Source organism: Palaemon carinicauda, chromosome 10 (genome assembly GCF_036898095.1).
Source record: "Palaemon carinicauda isolate YSFRI2023 chromosome 10, ASM3689809v2, whole genome shotgun sequence".
Lineage (NCBI taxonomy): Eukaryota > Metazoa > Arthropoda > Malacostraca > Decapoda > Palaemonidae > Palaemon > Palaemon carinicauda.
The window spans coordinates 117794336-117815829 of record NC_090734.1 but is presented as its reverse complement, the minus strand read 5'-3'; the positions used below and the strand labels follow the sequence as shown (position 1 = coordinate 117815829).

General features: G+C 46.0%; 1 protein-coding gene across 2 annotated transcripts in view; it reads right to left on the bottom strand.

The window, feature by feature from the left end:
* Positions 1–21494, bottom strand: part of Uck (Uridine-cytidine kinase) — a 72834-nt gene that overhangs the window by 42447 nt on the left and 8893 nt on the right. For both annotated transcript variants that reach the window (XM_068381748.1, XM_068381749.1), the window contains exons 2-3: positions 5385–5519; positions 5007–5128 (exon numbers count right to left, since the gene is read on the bottom strand). In XM_068381748.1, coding sequence (XP_068237849.1) covers positions 5007–5128; positions 5385–5519 — 257 coding nt within the window. The remainder of the gene's footprint in view (positions 1–5006; positions 5129–5384; positions 5520–21494) is intronic.

The window sequence follows — 21494 nt, the reverse complement described above, 5'->3', positions numbered from 1 at the left end:
GAGCCTGAAGGCTAGACTTAAGGCTGAGCGATAGCCTTTCACTGCCGAGACTGAAAGGCGCATTTCTTCTCGCAAATAAACGAAGAACTCCGCTATTGCTGGAATAGTGGCATCGAGTGGAGAGATACCCCTTCCGCGACACCAACCACAGAAAACTCTCCACTTCGCCTGGTAGACTCCTGCGGATGACTTTTGCAGGTGTCCAGACATCCTTTCCGCAACTTGTTGCGAAAATCCTCTCTCTGCGAGGAGATGCTGGATTGTCTCCAGGCGTGAAGTCGAAGCGAAGCTACGGCTTTGTGAAAGACGTTGGTGTGTGGTTGTTTGAGTAGCTCGTGTCGTGGAGGGAGTTCTCTTGGAGGCTCCGTAAGGAGTTGCAGAAGGTCCGGGAACCATTCCGCGTGATGCAACAGCGGAGCTATGAGAGTCATCGAGAGGTTGACCGATAGTCCGGTCTTGTTGAGTACCCTCCTCATCAGACAGAACGGGGGAAAGGCGTATACGTCGATGTTGTCCCACCGTTGTTGGAAAGCATCTTGCCAGAGTGCCTTGGGGTCCGGGACTGGGGAACAGTACAGCGGCAGTTTGAAGTTCAACACTGTCGCGAACAGATCCACAATCGGGGAACCCACAAGTCAGGACTTTGTTGGATACTTGACGATCCAAAGACCACTTGGTACTCACTATCTGAGATGCTCTGCTCAGACTGTCGGCGAGCACATTCCTTTTGCCCGGAATGAAGAGAGCCAAAAGTGGAATCGAGTGGACTTCGGTCCATCTCAGTATTTCTACTGCAAGATGGGATAGCTGTTCTGAAAAGGTACCTCCCAGCTTGTTGATGTAAGCCAATACTGTGGTGTTGTCGCTCATCACCACCACAGAGTGACCCGCCAGGTGCTGTTGGAACTGTTGAAGAGCCAGAAAAACGGCCTTCATTTCAAGCAGATTTATATGGAGGCACCTTTCTGATTCTGACCACAGGCCTGAGGTTCTGTGGTTCAGAGCGTGGGCCCCCCACCCTTTCTTTGAGGGGTCCGAAAACAGCATCAAATCCGGGGGGAGGACGAGAAGATCCACTCCCTTTCGTAGGTTCTCGTCTGGCACCCACCACTGCAGGTCCGTCAGTTCTGCGAGACCCATAGGGATCAAGAAGTCCGGGGAATCGTGTCCTTGACTCCACCGGGACTTGAGTCGCCATTGCAGGGATCTCATTCTGAGGCGACCGTTGGGACCTAGACGGACCAAGGATGAGAGATGGCCGAGGAGACATAACCACGATTGGGCTGGGAGTTCGTCTCGTCTGAGGAAAGGACTTGCGACCTTCCTCAGCCTAGCTATCCTGGCGTCTGATGGGAAGGCTCTGTGGAGATTGGTGTCCAATATCATGCCTAGATATACCAGTCTTTGGGAAGGAAGCAGAGAAGACTTCTCGAGATTTACCATGATCCCTAGATCTTGGCAAATCCCCAGAAGTTTTCTCTCGGTGTCGAAGAAGGGTTGACTCCGAGTCTGCCAAGATCAGCCAGTCGTCCAGATAACGGAGGAGACGGATGCCGATCTTGTGTGCCCACGAAGATATCAGGGTGAACACTCCGGTGAAAACCTGAGGTGCTGTGGAGAGATTGAAGCACAGCACCTTGAACTGGTAGATCTTGTTGTCTAGGCTGAATCTTAGGTACTTCCTTGAAGACGGCTGGATTGGGATCTGGAAGTACGCGTCCTTCAGATCCAGTGTGCACATGAAGTCTCGCGGTCTCACTGCGAGTCTGACCGTGTCTGCCGTCTCCATGCTAGGGGTCTGCTTGACAAACCTGTTCAGAGCTGAGAGGTTGATGACTGGTCTCCAGCCTCCAGACGTCTTCTTTACAAGAAAGAGTCGACTGTAGAAGCCTGGGACCCGTCGACGACCTCTTGGAGAGCGTCCTTCTTCAACATGGTCTTGACTTCTGCCCAAAAGGCTTGCCCCCTTGCCGATCCCATGGCAAGAGAGCTCAACGACACTGGATTCACTGTCAGGGAGGAAGAGATGTTATGAACGGGACGCAATATCCTTGGCTGATCATGGAGATCGTCCAGGAATCGGCCCCGAGTTGCTGCCACCTGTTCGCGCAACTTTGGAGGCATCCCCTCACTGGTGGACTGCCAAACCTAGCGTTTGCAGCCTTGGCCACTCCCCCTAGGATTCTTGCCTCCCTGGAGGACTTCTTGCCTCTCCTGTCCTTGACGGGGAAGGGCTGTTTGGACACCGCTGCCTTTGCTGCTATTGCCAGCTTTGTCATCTTTGCAGGGCGAGGTTGTTGAGGTGCTGGAGGCTTATAGGGCTTTGATGTTGAAGCCCCCTTTGGAGGAGGGAGTCCTGGTTGGACTTCCTCCACCTCTCAGCCGCCTGCTCTACATCTTTCGGCTCAAACAGACTACTCCCCAAAAGGGAGGGATGTCTGAGATTATTGACCTCGGTGTTGGGGACCTTCGAGTTGAATCTTTCTGACACCGTATCACGGCGTTTCAGGATAGTGTTAGCCCACAAGTTCGAGACTTGGTGGGCCAGAAACTCGATGGTACGAGTGTCTAAAAGAAGGAAGGTCTCCAAGGCCTTCCTGGTACTCTCCTTAGACAAGTCTTCGGATCATATCAGGATGCCAAGAGATCCTAGCCAGATATCCAGCCACAAAGTGGCCTGCATGGCATACTTCGCTACCTTCTCCTGGCAGAGAATCTCCGAGGCCGAGAATGACACTGGCCAGTTGGAAAGTCTCTCGAGAGGGAGTCCCCTGGAAAGCTATTCCACCGAGTGGTGGAGGGGAAGAGCTAAACAGGACTCCTCGATGATTTCAAAGTACCTCCTTTGGTGGACACGAGGAGGTGGGAGGAGTTTGTTTCCGGCGCTGGAACGGCTGGAGGCGGCTAGCTCGGAGAGCTGGCTCTCGACCTCATCTCTGGCACTCTTGACCCCCCTGGGATCAGGGCAAAGCCGCGCCGGTTTTAGGGGGCTTTTGAGTACCAAAGAATCGGTCCAGAACCGTGTCCTTGCCCTCTCGAGGGGGCGATGAAGATGACCTGACGTGTCGTACTGCCGGATCCTGTGTGGACACGGGCTGTGGGTCGCACTGCGCGATAGGCCATTGCCTAGCTCGGGAGGCGATAGCTCGCGCGTGCGTGCGTAGGCGAGGGAGCGCGGGCGAGCGATGGCGCACAAGCGAGAGGGCGCGTAGGAGAGTTCGCGCGTTGGAGCGTGGGCAAACGATGGCGCGCAGGAGGAGGTCGTGGGCGCACAGGCGACAGGGCGCGTGGGAGCGTAGGTGTCAGGGCGCGTTCCGGAGACCTTGGATGGAGTGCAGCCACAGGATGTTGAAGGGCCCGTAAGGGCAAAGCCGTAGGGCGCGTGCGTGCAGGGGGAAATATCCCTAGCGCGCGGGTGTGCAGGAGGGCGCTCAGCAGGAACCGAAGTTCTGGCAGTGGGCGCGTGGGTGCGCGATGGAGACTGCGGGCGATGGTGCGTAGGCAAGGGATGGCGAGCAGGCGAGGTCTGATGGCGAGTCGGCGATTGGGGAGGAGAGCACTGGCAAGCAGGAGAGGAAAAAGACTTCTCCTTGGAGCCCTGATCTGAAAATAGAGGGCGAGCAGGCAAGCGTTGGCGCGCAGGAGATCGCTGACGAGCAGGAGACCGAGGGCGTCCATGGCGTATATCAGGCCGAGGGCGCGCAGAGGTCCCTTGGCGAGCAGGAAATCGTGGGCACGTAGTCTCTGGAACTGCAAGGCGAACAGGAGATCGTGGGCGTGCAGGAGAGCGCTGGCGAGATGAGACAGCAACCGGTGAGCGCTTGCTCGCAGTAGTGCGCTGGCGAGCAGGCGAACGTTGGCGCACAGGGGAAACCTAACGCTTAAAGGACTTACAGACAATGTGCGAAAGCCCCTTTTGCCCCGAAGGGACCGGTGCCCGTTTGAAAACAGATGTTCGGAGGGGGGAGCTAAGCCTTCAGCTACAACAGGAGCAGGGGTTTGAACACTCTCATTGGAAGCGTCTGCCACAACAGCCTCGACAATAGACAGAGGGTCAACCTCTGCTACCACCGGTGACTATTTGACAGCTGCTCCCAACTTGATCAGGTCAAACAGGGCTTCCTTGGAGGGCAAACCCTGAAGCCCCTAGGAAGCCCAAAGCTGCAAAAGATCATCATTATTTACATCAGGAGAAATAATTAAATCCTCCCTCGGGGAGGAGGAGCTGCCTCGCTATGGAAGGCAAGTCCCTCACCCAAACCCCAAGATTGGTCAACAACAGTACGGCCTACGCTACCACTCGACGGCCTGACCGACCGAGTGGGAGCTTCGGAGGAGGTTTGGGCTACGGAAGAAGAGTCCTTAGGATTTTCCTTCTTCAAAGGAACCTTTGAAAAAAGAAAAATCCCGTTTGGACTTATTCTTCCGGCGCCGAGAAAACCTCTCCCACTGGGAGGTAGGCCACTCCCTACATTCCATACATACGTTATCACTTTCACACCGCTGACCCCTACAATAAGGGCATAAGGTGTGAGGATCAGTCTCGATGGAAGACATGAAGGTCCCACAAGGGCGGTCAGGTAACCCAGGGCACATCCGCATTGTAGAGGCCAACTTCACAACACTCTAGAAAAAGAAAGAAAAAGCAATGACTAATGGCTGTCGTGTAGGCGAGGGTGACAGCGGACACGTCCGTCTAGCACCCGAGCCGTAAGCAAAGTGGAGCTACAACACAGGTGTGTGAGGGGGGAGGGTAGCAAACTACCCTCCCTACCCCACGCTAACTAGCGGTGGGGTAATAATCCCTCGTTAAATTTTCATGGCTCGTCCTTTCAGCTACGCCGAAAGTAATTACCCACTTTAAATGGCGTAGTTTGTATTCCAGTTATGGAACAAAATGTATATAGTACTGTACTCTTTTCCCACAATACAGGTAAAGCATCAAAACTCAATAAAGAAGTTTGTCAACAACTGTATATTGTACAACTAAATCAACATTCACTTACCGAGAGTTTGTGACAAAGTCATAATTCGGTATCTTACATATCTTCCCGTCCAATATCTGACGGAGCGTTTTCAAAATGAGTTCATTATCGAAAGAGTCAGGATGGTCAAAATTGAAGAGGCCCTGCAAAATGTATCAAGCACGTCAAATCATTAGAAGCGCACAGGGGCATCAGTATTTCTAAATTTACAAGTTTTTCCAGCAAAATAACTAGGACTGACTTTAACTCGACAAAATCAGCCATAAATAAATAACTGATTACGCTCTGAGTGCAATTACACTATTATCTTAACTATAAAGTGAAATAGAAAGTTTAAAAAGTTAGCACAACTAAAAGTACTTCATGTTCACAAATGTCATGAAGTTAAACAGCACTTACTTTCAAGGCCTTGGAAGACTCGTCTGGAGTGAGCGGACGATAAAAGGAATCTTGTGAAATGCAAACCACCCTTCTTTGTGAATGTTCAATGTCATCTTGTCCCAGCCTTTCCATGATACGTTTGCATACGGTCGACTGCAAGGTAAAATAATGACTAATGAGGTGGACTCATATGAAATAAAATAATAGTGTGTGTCTGAGTGTATGTGTCGGCAGAGGAGGGCAAACAGCAGAAAACATTAGCTCTCAACTTTACGAAACATTAACAAACGGTAGAAAACATCAACACTTACCATTATGAAAGTCTTGAAATTAAATTTCTTATTAATTTGGTTTTAATAAATTCATTTCTAATATTTTTTTACTTTGTTTTGTACTTCCTAATTTTCATCAATTTCGTCTTAACTTCCACTTTTCCGTTTCTTCACATCACTTTGAGCTTAACCTTGGCTTACAAATGGCCTCTTTAAAAATAATGATCCAAGGATGCTTATCTCTGACTAGGTTTTAAAATGTTCCTAAAATGACTCGGGCAAATGTTATTAAACTGTGCAAGCAGATGACCGGTCTAAAGCTTTCCAGGGTGTTTATTTTCTATGAAATCTGCCACTTTATGCTACAAAGATACCATCCCTTAATTTCTGCCGTTGTCGTAGTCTTATCTGTGTCTTCATCCTCTTTGCCACCAGAGAACTGGCTCCTGAACGACTTTCAGTTGCATGGCCTCCAATTCCTTTAGGTCGTTCGTTATAAGGTCATCTTGGTGGTCCTCAAGAAGCTCAATGTCGTCCTCATTGACGACTAGCCCCATGAACCTCCCGAGTGAAATGAAAACCTAAACCTCAGGTTGCAGAACAGTTTCAACCTCGTCAATGGTTTTGGCTTCACCTTTAGCTGGGCCTACGTCAAATCACTCGAAGTCTTGTGCAGAGATGGCATTAGGTCACAGCTTCTTCCATGAAGAGTTCAAGGTGCACCTCGAAACTTGCCAAGCTTAATCGATGAGTCAAAATGCATATTGCGATATCGTAATGCTCCTACCAAAATTCACGAAAGGTGAAGTTTGTGGTGTCCGTGATTTTGAAACATCTTTGTCTAGAGCTTCTTGAAATTTGAAATCATTTGCTGGACCATGGTCTGGAGAAGAGGGATGATGTTAAGTGAAAAGTAGAGAACCCTGATAAAAGAATATTCTAGGAGGACATCATCCTCGAGGGCAGGAGGGTGAGCAGGAGTGTCGTCCAACACCCACAGATATTTCAGAGGAAGGTTGTTCCATTCCAGATAATTTTCAACAGTTGAACCAAAACAGAGGTTTACCAACGCGACGAAAAACTGTATAGTTACCCAGGCTTTGCATTAGCCCTCCACATCACCGGAAGCTTCTTCTTTAGCACTTTATGGAAATTGAAAGCTCAAGGGGTCTCTGAATGATGTACCAGTAGAGGCTTAACTTTACAATCACCACTGCCATTGGCACCGAGTGAAAGGGTAGGCCTGTTCTTTATAGAATTTTGACTGGGCAGCTCCTACTCTTCCACCGTGATAAATGTCTGACAAGGGATATTTTTCCAAAAAAGCAGTTATATCGCAGTTGAAGGCTTGTAGGGAACTGTAGCCTTCCTGGAGAGTGAACTCATCAAATTTCTTAAAGGGTCCAGCTGCTTTCAAAGCCGAGCCAGCAGCCTCCCCATGCCGTATAACCAAATGAATCCCAGTCGGTCTCTTGGATTTTTCAACCGCCCACATGAAGCCTTGAACTCCGGTGGTGCCTGCTGTGTGATGTTCCTTCTCCTGCGTCGTCTTCGGCCTCGGCATGTAGGAGGTCACTGAAAATGGCGCTGTCCTTGTGGCAGAATACCGTCTAAACGATCGTGTCTCCAGCAATTCCTTAGTCCTTAATCCAGAGAAATCTCTCCATTTCATCATGAAAGTGGCTCCTATTACTTGAAGAGACAGTCACGCCCTTAGAAGGTGTTGCTGCTTTGATGGCTTCCTTCTGCTTAAGGGTGGTGTCTAGCGTTGACGGATTTAGGCCATACTCCTTTGCAATAACAACTGCATGCCACCCTCATACTTCTTGATTACCTGCAGCTTTGGCCCCATAGAAAGCATCCTCCTCTTCTTTCCTTGAACATCAGCAACATTCTTGGGACCCATGGCTATAGAATTAAGGGTCGAATAAAGCAACACTACAACTAGCCTAAGTATGAAATCGAAATCAGCAACACAAATTCAATCTGAACGATAGAGAATGTTGAAACAAAGTGGGTGAGGGATGCTGCCAGATGCACAATGGGAAAGATGTGAACCAATAGGAGAGCAGGACCTTATGGCGGTAACTATAACAAATGGGAGAACAGGAAGATGGCGGAGAGTTTAAAGTTTGAGAAGCATGAATTTCAAAATTTTTGGCGGCCGAGCAAATTTAGTTTCGTATATTGAGTATCTTTATGTAATGTGAGGTGCAAAAATTTGTCTTTCTTAAAATGAGTTTTTCCATATACAGAAACTTTCCCATATAGAGGTTTCACTTAGTGCAATAATCAATCATAAAGCATAGCATTATTTTTCTTGTCCAATTAGTGTACATTAGATCTTGTTTGGAATCATATGCGTAATACTGTTTGAATTAATATATTGAAATATTGTAAAATATTTAAAATCCCAGAGATACACCAAGTCGTGACTGGAGTATTTAGTGCATTTACTGTTGCAATAAAATAAAATAATCTACATTCATCCACCTTTCTTAACCTGTACCACAATATAAATGATTCCAATTTACTTATGATCAACCACTCTAATTCTATCCTCTTTCCCATTTATACTTATTGGTAATTATCAACAACAATGAGTTAACAGTATTTATTTTAAACAGTTTTAATTTCCGAGTACCTGAAAGGTGCTTTAACAATTGTTTATTGCAATTTTTAACTCTCTTCAGTGAGATTTCAACATGTTGATTCATGATATAAATATCAATTAGATGGATTCATCTATCAAACATTGTACCATAAATGAGTTAGGTTCTGCATACAGTACCAGGTACACTACAATATTACAGATGGAGCAGCACAGAGGTTGCATATGTAAAGTATTCATATTTAGCACAAATGATAAATTTGGTGACCAAAAAACTAACCAAAGCTGGTGTAATATAAAGCTCACTAATATACAGTATGTACACACACAGTATTCTGGCTATATTACAACTTAATATTAAACTTAAAGTATCTACTGACTTCATGTTCTCTTCTGTGACGCGTGAGCTATGATCTATAACTGATGTATTGATTACCACAAATATTTGATACTGAATTACTTTTAATATATCTAAGGCAATATTGAATAACAATCAACTATTGCTCTCACCAATATAATTGTCACTATTGATTTTCAGCTTTCAATAGTATTAGCAATGGGAAGGGTTAACCATTATCTGCTACAGCTATCCACCATGCAAATATCAGCAACACCTAAGGCCACGAACAATACCTTTTGTCCCACAACTTTACAACCACATCTATTCTTCTCAAACTTCCCTCACAGTTTCATGTTAAAATATGTTATTTTTATAATAAAATAAATTTTTGAATATACTTACCCGGTGATTATATAAGATGCAACTCTGTTGCTCGACAGAAAACTCTACGTTAAAAATCCGCCAGCGATCGCTATGCAGGTAGGGGGTGTACTTCAACAGCGCCATCTGTCGTGCAGGTACTCAGTACTCAATGTAAACAAAGAACTCAATTTTCTCCTCGGTCCACTGCGTCTCTATTGGGGAGGAAGGGAGGGTCCTTTAATATATAATCTCCGGGTAAGTATATTCAAAAATTTATTTTATTATAAAAATAACATTTTTCAATATTTAACTTAGCCGGTGATTATATAAGCTGATTCACACCCAGGGGGGTGGGTAGAGACCAGCAATAAATGTTTACATTATTATGAGCTAAGGATTTTTTATTTCATTTTAGCAGTTATCAAAATAACAAACTTAAAATAAATAAGTACCTGGTAAGGAAGTCGACTAGAACAATTACTCTGCCTTTTTAAGTACGTCTTCCTTACGGAGCCTCGCGATCCTCTTAGGATGCTGAGCGACCCCTAGGAGCTGAAGTATCAAGGGTTGCAACCCATACAACAGGACCTCATCAAAACCTCTAATCTAGGCGCTTCTCAAGAAATTACTTTGACCACCCGCCAAATCAAGTAGGATGCGAAAGGCTTCTTAGCCTTCCGGACAACCCAAAAACAACAATAAAACATTTCAAGAGAAAGATTAAAAAGGTTATGGAATTAGGGAATTGTAGTGGTTGAGCCCTCACCCACTACTGCACTCGTTGCTACGAATGGTCCCAGAGTGTAGCAGTTCTCGTAAAGAGACTGGACATTCTTAAGATAAAAAGACGCGAACACTGATTTGCTTTTCCAATAGGTTGCGTCGATTATACTTCGCAGAGATCTATTTTGTTTAAAGGCCACAGAAGTTGCGACAGCTCTAACTTCGTGTGTCCTTACCTTCACCAAAGCTTGGTCTTCCTCATTCAGATGGGAATGAGCTTCTCGTATTAACAGTCTGATAAAATAGGATGAAGCATTCTTTGACATAGGCAAAGATGGTTTCTTAACTGAACACCATAAAGCTTCAGACGGGCCTCGTAAAGGTTTAGTTCGTTTTAAATAGAACTTAAGAGCTCTTACAGGGCATAAGATTCTTTCTAGTTCATTTCCAACCATACGATAAGTTTGGAATATCGAACGATTTTGGCCAAGGCCGAGAAGGCAGCTCGTTTTTGGCTAGAAAACCAAGTTGTAGAGAACATGTAGCCGTTTCAGATGAGAATCCGATGTTCTTGCTGAAGGCATGAATCTCACTGACTCTTTTAGCTGTGGCTAAGCATACCAGGAAAAGAGTCTTTAAGGTGAGATCTTTCAGGGAGGCTGATTGTAGCGGTTCGAACCTGTCTGACATAAGGAATCTTAGTACCACGTCTAAATTCCAACCAGGTGTAACCAAACGACGCTCCTTCGTGGTCTCAAAAGACTTAAGGAGGTCCTGTAGATCTTTATTGTTGGAAAGATCTAAGCCTCTGTGACGGAAGACTGATGCCAACATGCTTCTGTAACCCTTGATAGTGGGAGCTGAAAGAGATCGTTCTTTCCTCAGATATAAGAGGATGTCAGCTATTTGAGTTACAGAGGTACTGGTCGAGGATACGGATACTGACTTGCACCAGTTTCGGAAGATTTCCCACTTCAATTGGTAGACTCTAAGGGTGGATGTTCTCCTTGCTCTAGCAATCGCTCTGGCTGCCTCCTTCGAAAAGCCTCTAGCTCTCGAGTCTTTCGATAGTCTGAAGGCAGTCAGACGAAGAGCGTGGAGGCCTTGGTGTACCTTCTTTACGTGTGGCTGACGTAGAAGGTCCACCCTTAGGGGAAGTGTTCTGGGAACGTCTACTAGCCATCGAAGTACCTCGGTGAACCATTCTCTCGCGGGCCAGAGGGAAGCAACTAGCGTCAACCTTGTCCCTTCGTGAGAGGCGAACTTCTGCAGTACCTTGTTGACAATCTTGAACGGAGGGAATGCATATAGATCTAGATGTGACCAATCTAGGAGAAAGGCATCTATATGAACTGCTGCTGGATCCGGGATTGGTGAGCAAAATATTGGGAGCCTCTTGGTCATCGAGGTTGCGAAGAGATCTATGGTTGGCTGGCCCCAGGTGGCCCAAAGTCTCTTGCATACATCCTTGTGGAGGGTCCATTCTGTTGGAATTATTTGTCCCTTCCGACTGAGACAATCTGCCATGACATTCAAGTTGCTTTGGATGAACCTCGTTACTAGTGATATGTCTAGACCTTTTGACCAGGTGAGGAGGTCCCTTGCGATCTCGTACAACGTCAGAGAGTAGGTCCCTCCTTGCTTGGAGATGTACGCCAAAGCCGTGGTGTTGTCCGAGTTCACCTCCACCACTTTGCCTTGAAGGAGAGACCTGAAGCTTTTCCAGACCAGACATACTGCCAGTAGCTCCTTGCAGTTGAAATGCATTGTCCTTTGACTCGAGTTCCATATTCCCGAGCATTCCCGACCGTCTAATGTCGCACCCCAGCCTACGTCCGATGCGTCCGAGAAGAGAACGTGGTTGGGAGTCTGAACATTCAGGGGAAGACCCTCTCTTAGGTTGATATTGTCCTTTCACCAAGTCAGACAAGACTTTATCTTTTCGGAAACCGGGATCGAGACCGCTTCTAGCGTCTTGTCCTTTTTCCAGTGAAAAGCTAGATGGTATTGAAGAGGACGGAGGTGTAGTCTTCCTAGTGACACAAATCGATCCACGGATGACAGCGTCCCTACCAGACTCATCCACAGCCTGACTGGGCAGCGTTCCTTCTTCAGCATCTTCTGGATGGATAGCAGGGCTGGGGGCTGATCGCCTTGTTGTTCAGCAACGTCCTCATCAGAGGGTTCCTCATCCGAAACTGATGAGGAAACGGCAACGGAGTGGGCAACGTCTGGCTCGCTGAATCCGGTCGCACTGGTGGATGCGTGACGGAGCCGGACGCAATATCATGGAACTGCTGCACAGTCTGTGAACTGTCAACAACCATGGGTGCGCGAGGAAGCACAGCGTCAACCCGAAACTGTCTAGACCGTCTGGGTTGTGCAGTCAACACCCTACCGGGTTGCTGAGGTTGACGCACTGCGTCACAACAAGTCACCTCTGCTGGTTGTTGAACGTCCTGAACGTCAACAACCACCTCTGAGCGTCGCTTAACGTCAACGTGCGGCTGGCAACCCACACTGGGTCGCATCGGTGGCGGAACCACCTCAACTGGCAGACGCGAGTAGGTTACCTCAGCGTCAACAGGGCGCACAACCGACCGGTTGGAAGGTTGTTGGCCAGAAGGTTCTTCTCCGCATTTAAGTCCTCTATCAAGGACGCAAGCTTGGACTGCATGTCTTGCAGCAAAGCCCATTTAGGGTCTACGGGAGCAGGTGTGGCAACAGACGGGGTTAGCGACTGAGGCGGAACCGTTTACCATCCCTCTGAGAAGTTGACCTGTAAACAACTTGGAGCGTCTCCTGGCTAGGCGCCAGGGAGAGTCTACCAGAATTGAGAAGTCTATCTGGGCAGAGGCATGAACTCCCAAGCCGAGAACTTCTCTCGTGTCATATCAGACTCTCGCTCTATAAACCAGTTTAAAAGAAGGGAAAGCAAAGGCTGTATCCCCCAAACTCCTCCTGGTGAAAAACCAGTCGCCTAGCCAACGTAACGCTCTCTAGGAGAGCGAGAGAGCACTAGCTTAAAAACAACGGCTTCGAAGTAGCTAGGCCTAGTGTAAGCTCTGACGTTTAGGCGAACGAGGAGCAGCAGTTACAAGATCCGGACGAAGATCCTTAAAAAAAAATCATCATGATTTAATTAAAGTCCATAGGAGGCTAAGCAGCTTAAGGCTCCTCTCCATCTGACAGAGTCCTCAAGGGAATATCAGTAGGAGGGAGAACAGCAACTTCCTCATCTACAGGAACCTTGTCCGATAAAAGCTGAGTCTCTCACTGGTGCATTAGTAGCGGACCAGAACGCAACGTCATGTAACTGCTTGACAGTCTGTGAACTGTCAACAACTGAACTGTCAACCACAACAGGTGCGTGAGGACGTACAGCGTCCACTCGAGACTGCTTTGACTGCCTAGACTGAGCAGTCAAAACAACTCTAGAATGCGGAAGTCAACGCACAGCGTCAAAACAAGTCAACTCCGATTGTTAGTGAACGTCTAGAACGTCAACAGGAGCATCAGCCAGTGGCCTAACGTCCAAATGCGGCTGAAGAACCACACGAGACCGCATCGAGTGTGGTTCTAAACAACCTGACTGACGTGACTAAGCTACGCCAACGTCAACAGTAAGCACAAAGGAACGTTAGGTTGGCTGAAAGCCAGGATATCGATGAGATAAACGGCTAGACTCAACGGACTAATCGGCAGAATAGTCTTCCATAAGGGAGGCAAGCATATACTGCATGTTTGCCATACAACCCCTTAAGGATCAACGGAAATGGTTGTGGTAATAGACGAGGGTAACGTCTGTGACCGCAACACTTTGCCTACAAAAAAAAAAGACTTTCGGAGTCTGTGTTACGCTTTTGTTAGGCGGCGAGCAGTTATCCGATGACTGCATAGGGTCAGAGCTGTCCTAATGGCTGTAACCAGGACGTTGGACCTGTCCTGAAAGGACTGACTTTCGCTTAAGGGCTTCGAAACCTTGTGACAGGTTTCTTATGCGAAAAGCCTACGGATGGCGAGGAGAAACAACGTCTCTCTCGTCTTATGGTAGGGGAGATCTTGGTAAGAAACACCCGATACCATAGAGGGAAAACGTCTGTTCGTTGGTCAAGGCCTCTCGAACCCATAAGTCGTTTGACATTACTTCTCCCCTGGGCTTGGGAGCTTGCAAGAGGTCCCGGACTAGGTGAACGACAGGCACGAACAGACGAACCCTCGGACGCAACACTGTAACACTTTGCGCCTCGGACGCAACACTGTAACACTTTGCGCATATCACTTTATCACTTCGATTTTCTGTTTTGCACTTATTTCTACCTGAAACACGCAATTCTACCCTTCATTAAAAGGTAGTAATTGCGAAATTAGTCGTATAATGCAAGCTCATAATACCAGCAAAAAACAGTTAACATATTTTAAGATAAAAAGAAAAATCAGTGGCTGGGAAAGAGACTAAACACTAGTTCATATAATTACGTTTTCAATCTCTCACCGCACATAGCCTGGGGACGAGAATAAAAACCTAAAAACGTTTTATCCTTCCTCCCCGTACAGAGACTAGGGACGAGAGTAACACGAGAACAACGTTACCCGCTTGAACGGAACGTTTTCTCTCCTCTCTCTCCCTCCGTCTCTATCTCTCTCTCTCTTTCTCTCTTGATTTCGCACCTAAGAGCCCAATTATATATCGTCAAAAAAACATGTTATTTGACTAAAGGAAAAAACTGAAAGGTTTTTCAAATAAAAAGTTCCTTTAAATTGGAATTTAAAACATTTAAGCTAAGAAAGAATGAACAAAACGTCAGAATCGATTTACTCTTACTGCAAAGTGAAACCGTGATACACTCTCTCTCTATCGTAACGACAGAGCGCATGTTGAACGTCCTGAACGTCAACAACTGCGTAGCATAAAAAACTAAACGTTAGTTCATCTTTGAAAACAGTACGAAGACTATCAAAAAAATTCTTTCATAAAATATTACATTTAAAAAGTTTTAAATCCTTTAAAAGCTAAAGACGATATAAAGGGCTCAATGTTGATTAACTTCGGTTTCCAAGTTAGGACCGCCTACTCTCAGGAAAGGTCTATATAAACAAAGCATTAAAATTTATTTTATATGTTTATAAAAAATGGAAAGTTAATCGAAGAGGCCTAATAAAGGCGGAGAGATATATATAGAGGAAAATCTATAACGTGATAAGATAATTACTAAAAGCCTAAACACACTTCCGTCTAAGGGAAGGGTCGGCCATTTAAAAGTGAAAGAAAGTCCATACTCTCTTTGTCACCATAATTAAATCTATCCAAAACGAGTTCAAGTTTTGAGATGAAGATAAAACACCTGCATAGCGAAAGCTCAAAACTAGAATAGTGTACTTCACCAAATAGTTGTGAAAACAAATCCAGTTAGCAACAGCGAATTAGTAGGTCTTGCCGGTAGCCCGACAGAGAAAATTGAGTTCTTTGTTTACATTGAGTACTGAGTACCTGCACGACAGATGGCGCTGTTGAAATACACCCCCTACCTGCATAGCGATCGCTGGCGGATTTTTAACGTAGAGTTTTCTGTCGAGCAACAGAGTTGCAGCTTATATAATCACCGGGTAAGTATATTGAAAAATTAAGAAACATAAAAAATCTTGCACCAAGCCAGTCACTCATCTTCATATATACAGTACTGTATTTCTTAACACAAGCTTCTAACTTATCTCAATAAAGTCTTCCTACACATCAATGTTCTTGTCATAGCATAGAGCAGTTAACTTCTTCAGAGTTCATGCGCAACAAATAGGCTACACTTTTTTCCCTTTAAACTTAACACTTCTCATTCAACCAATTAATAAACATATGATTCATGTACCCTACAGTAGAACAAAGTACAGTTCTCTTTTTGTCTTAAATTCTCAATTAAAACCCTATCTTACACTAGCCTTTTAAATTTATAAATAATGCAAGTACTCCTTATATTCATTCCACTGTACAGTAATGTTTATCTTTTCCAAGCATACTTTACAAACACCTGTCAACCACAATGGCTGGTCACATCACCGACACCATACTACAAAATATCACGACTTCCCTTATCCGTATGTATTACTGTATATTCCTTACATATACAGTACATGAAATTTACAGAAGTCCCTTCCATTCTTCTATTATTCAGATTGATCTTTTACCCTTTAAAAAACCATTAAAATTTTATCTGCATTCTTCCACACATTTGCTCTTTAACCAAAATGGTATTAACCTGTTTATATCACAATTTCATTTTGTTCCTTAAGTATGCCTTTGGGAACTTCCCCTGTGTATTTTCACTACCAAAATGTCCTAGCCAACTTCATCCATCCCCTAACATGATCTCCCTTGTTATGCAATTAAACTAAAAATAACATTTTTCATAAACTAACTCTCATTTCATCACATAAATACCTATTACATTTTTTTATTCAGTTTTTATAATGTCTGGATCTAAAAACTCCCTGCAGGTTCTTTGACCTATCTTGAAGGTTGCCCATTTCTGAAATGAACCATTTACTCTGATGTCCTTTCCCACTTAGGCCTTCTGATAATGCTCTGAGTGGCCCAAATTTTACCTTATAGGTACTGTAGTAGATTGGTCTGTAATGTAAGGCTAGGTAAAATTATAGGTTTACATTACTAACCAAACCCACACTAGTCTTAAAATTATGAGAATAGTTATTCAGTATGGTGTCTTACCTATATCAAAACCTGTTCAAGCAACACATCTGACATATCAATGTAACAACAGTAGCCCAAGAGGAAAAATTAAGACATTCTTACTCGCATCCTAAACAGACATAAACATTACCCGAGATGAAATGCTTCTTGTTTGTGAGGGAGATAGGTACGCTAAACCACCTGCTGAGCACCAACCACAGGTCCTAAGAAGAATGTGTCAAGTGACTTGTGGGTGCATTCCCATACATAATGGGTCCTGAAGGTCGTCTGACATTTCCAACTCCTGCCTTCAGGAACTAGCCCACTGACGGGTTCTTCTGAAAGGCTAACATTGCACCAACTCTTCTGACTTCATGAGCCCGTGCCTGTGTCGGTTGTTCTTGATCACTTGTTTTCTGGTTCAGTACTATGTTTATGGTTACCCGAAGCTATGAAGAGGTTGTGTTTCAAGAGATTTATATCTGGAGTCTACCTGCATTGATAAAAAGGTTGCTTCTGTCACCATCTGAATAGCAGAGTCCTTTTGAGAAAGCGTCTTTAGTGGTTTCACAGGGCACAGATGAAACTCTGCCAGATCGTCGGTTACTTCTTAGGTAGGATATTGGAAATGGTTTGAATCTTGGGTTGTTTATGGCAGGGTTTTCTGTTTTTTCCTACGAAATAAAAAACGAAGGAAAACAATGCATTACTCCAACCCTCAGAATGGCTAATGAGGTACGACAGTCCGAGCAGCTTGCTTACTCGTTTTGTCCCTCTGTGAAGCTTGATTCAGTGGTTTGAAAATGTTATTTTCATTAGTAAAATAAATTTTTGAATATACTTACCCGATGATCATATAGCTGTCAGCTCTGCTGCCCGACAGAAAAAACCTACGGGCGGAATACGCCAGCGATCGCTATACAGGTGGGGGTGTACATCAACAGCGCCATCTGTCGAGTAGGTACTCAAGTACTCTATGTCAATACAGAACCAATTTTCTCCTCGGTCCACTGGGTCTCTATTGGGGAGGAAGGGTGGGTCCTTTAATTTATGATCATCGGGTAAGTATATTCAAAAATTTATTTTACTAATGAAAATAACATTTTTCAATATTAAACTTACCCGATGATCATATAGCTGATTCACACCCAGGGGGGTGGGTAGAGACCAACATATATGTTAACCTTAAGAGCTAAGTATTCCGTATTTCATTTTAGCAGTTATTCAAAATAACAAACATAAAATTAATAAGTACCTGGTAAGGAAGTCGACTTGAACAATTACTCTGCCTTTTTAAGTACGTCTTCCTTACTGAGCCTCGCGATCCTCACAGGATGCTGAGCGACTCCTAGGAGCTGAAGTATGAAGGGCTGCAACCCATACTAAAGGACCTCATCACAACCTCTAATCTAGGCGCTTCTCAAGAAAGAATTTGACCACCCGCCAAATCAACCAGGATGCGAAAGGCTTCTTAGCCTTCCGGACAACCCAAAAAACAACAATAAAAAGCATTTCAAGAGAAAGATTAAAAAAGGTTATGGGATTATGGGAATGTAGTGGCTGAGCCCTCACCCACTACTGCACTCGCTGCTACGAATGGTCCCAGGGTGTAGCAGTTCTCGTAAAGAGACTGGACATCTTTAAGGTAAAATGATGCAAACACTGACTTGCTTCTCCAATAGGTTGCATCCATTACACTCTGCAGAGATCTGTTTTGTTTGAAGGCCACTGAAGTTGCGACAGCTCTAACTTCATGTGTCCTTACCTTCAGCAAAGCATGGTCCTCCTCATTCAGATGGGAATGAGCTTCTCGAATTAAAAGTCTGATATAATAAGAAACTGCATTCTTCGACATTGGTAAAGAAGGTTTCTTAATGGCACACCATAAAGCTTCTGATTGTCCACGTAATGGCTTAGTCCGTTTCAAATAGTACTTAAGAGCTCTTACTGGGCACAGTACTCTTTCTTGTTCATTTCCAACCAAACTAGCAAGGCTTGGAATTTCGAACGATTTCGGCCAAGGACGAGAAGGGAGTTCGTTTTTGGCTAAAAAACCAAGCTGTAAGGAACATGTAGCCGTTTCAGATGTAAATCCAATGTTCCTGCTGAAGGCGTGTATTTCACTGACTCTTTTAGCTGTTGCTAAGCAGACGAGAAAAAGAGTTTTCAAAGTGAGATCTTTAAAAGAGGCTGATTGAAGTGGCTCGAACCTTGCTGACATAAGGAATCTTAGTACCACGTCTAAGTTCCAACCTGGTGTGGCCAACCGACGCTCCTTCGTGGTCTCAAAAGACTTAAGGAGGTCTTGTAGATCCTTGTTGTTGGACAGATCTAAGCCTCTGTGACGGAAGACTGCTGCTAACATGCTTCTGGAACCCTTGATCGTGGGAGCTGAAAGGGATCTTTCCTTCCTTAGGTATAACAGGAAGTCAGCTATCTGAGTTACAGAGGTACTGGTTGAGGATACTGATTTGGACTTGCACCAACTTCGGAAGACTTCCCACTTCGACTGGTAGACTTTGAGAGTGGATGTCCTCCTAGCTCTAGCAATCGCTCTGGCTGCCTCCTTCGAAAAGCCTCTAGCTCTCGAGTGTCTTTCGATAGTCTGAAGGCAGTCAGACGAAGAGCGTGGAGGCTTGGGTGTACCTTCTTTACATGCGGCTGACGCAGAAGGTCCACTCTTAGAGGAAGTGTTCTGGGAACGTCTATTAGCCATTGCAGTACCTCGGTGAACCATTCTCTCGCGGGCCAGAGGGGAGCAACCAACGTCAACCTTGTCCCTTCGTGAGAGGCGAACTTCTGCAGTACTCTGTTGACAATCTTGAACGGGGGGAACGCATAAAGGTCTAGATGGGACCAATCCAGAAGAAAGGCATCTATGTGAACAGCTGCTGGGTCCGGAATCGGTGAGCAATAATTTGGGAGCCTCTTGGTCATCGAGGTTGCAAACAGATCTATGGTGGGTTGGCCCCACAATGCCCAAAGTTTGTTGCATACATTCTTGTGAAGGGTCCACTCTGTTGGGATGATTTGACCCTTCCGGCTGAGGCGGTCTGCCATGACATTCATGTCGCCTTGAATGAACCTCGTTACAAGGGATATGTTTCGATCTCTTGACCAGGTGAGGAGGTCCCTTGCGATCTCGTACAACTTCATCGAATGAGTCCCTCCTTGCTTGGAGATGTACGCCAGTGCTGTGGTGTTGTCGGAGTTCACCTCCACCACCTTGCCTAGAAGGAGGGACTTCAAGCTTCTCAAGGCCAGATGAACTGCCAGTAGCTCCTTGCAGTTGATGTGTAACTCGCTTTGAACCGCATTCCACGTGCCCGAGCATTCCCGACCGTCCAACGTCGCACCCCAGCCCGTGTCCGATGCGTCCGAGAAGAGAAGGTGGTCGGGGGTCTGAACAGCCAGTGGCAGTCCTTCCCTGAGGAGAATGTTGTTCTTCCACCAAGTCAGTGACGACTTCATCTTCTCGGAAACAGGAACTGAGACCGCTTCTAGCGTCTTGTCCTTTCTCCAGTGAGCAGTTAAGTGAAATTGAAGGGGGCGAAGGTGAAGTCTCCCTAACGCGATGAACTGGTCCAGTGATGAAAGCGTCCCTATCAGACTCATCCACTGTCTGACAGAACACCGGTCCTTCTTCAGCATGGACTGGATGCATTCTTGGGCTTGATTGATTCTGGGGGCCGACGGAAAAGCCCGAAAAGCTTGACTCTGAATCTCCATGCCTAGGTAAACTATAGTTTGGGATGGGACGAGTTGGGACTTTTCTATATTGACCAGGAGACCCAATTCCTTGGTCAGATCTAGAGTCCACTGTAGATTCTCCAGACAGCGACGACTTGACGCAGCTCTTAAAAGCCAGTCGTCCAAATAGAGGGAGGCTCTGATGTTTGCTAAGTGTAGGAATTTGGCAATATTCCACATCAGTTTGGTAAAAACTAGAGGTGCCGTGCTTAGGCCAAAGCACAGGGCTTGGAACTGGTAGACGACCTTCCCGAAAACGAACCTTAGAAAAGGTTGGGAATCTGGGTGGATGGGGACGTGAAAGTACGCGTCCTTTAGGTCTAACGAGACCATCCAGTCTTCCTTCCTGACCGATGCTAGAACCGACTTTGTCGTCTCCATGGTGAACGTCTGCTTTGTGACAAAGACATTCAGAGAACTGACGTCTAGCACCGGTCTCCACCCTCCTGTCTTCTTCGGCACTAAGAAGAGGCGGTTGTAGAAGCCCGGGGATTGATGGTCCCGGACTATGACTACCGCTCCCTTTTGTAGTAAGAGAGACACCTCTTGCTGTAAAGCTAGCCTCTTTTCCTCCTCTCTGTACCTGGGAGAGAGGTCGATGGGAGTTGTTGCTAGAGGGGGCTTGCGTAAGAATGGAATCTTGTACCCCTCCCTGAGTAACTTCACAGACTGTGCGTCTGCGCCCCTGTTCTCCCAGGCCTGCCAGTAGTTCTTGAGCCTGGCTCCCACTGCTCTCTGAAGAAGGTGGCAGTCAGACTCTGCCTCTAGAGGACTTGGAACCCTTCTTCTTGCTCCCACGTTGACTTCCGGCACGAGCACCTCCTCTGCTGGAGGCTCTGCCACGAAAGGGCGGGATGAACCTTGAAGCTGGCGTGTCCATCCTAGGTCTAGGTACGGAGGGCAAAGGTGTGACTTTGCGTGCGGAAGACGCCACCAGGTCATGGGTGTCTTTCTGGATCAAGGAGGCAGCAATCTCCTTGATCAACTCTTCAGGGAAGAGACACTTAGAGAGCGGAGCGAACATCAGCTCCGACTTTTGACATGGGGTGACTCCAGCTGATAAGAAGGAGCAAAGGTGATCTCGCTTCTTGAGTACCCCAGACACGAAAGAAGCCGCAAGCTCACTAGACCCATCCCGAATGGCTTTGTCCATGCAGGACATGATGAGCATGGAAGTTTCCTTATCCGAAGGGGAGGTCTTCCTGCTCAATGCTCCCAAACACCAGTCCAGGAAGTTAAAGACCTCGAAAGCGCGGAAAACTCCCTTCATAAGATGATCCATGTCCGAAGGGGTCCAGCAAATCTTGGAGCGTCTCATAGCCAGCCTGCGGGGAGAGTCTACTAGACTTGAGAAGTCGCCCTGGGCAGAGGCAGGAACTCCCAAGCC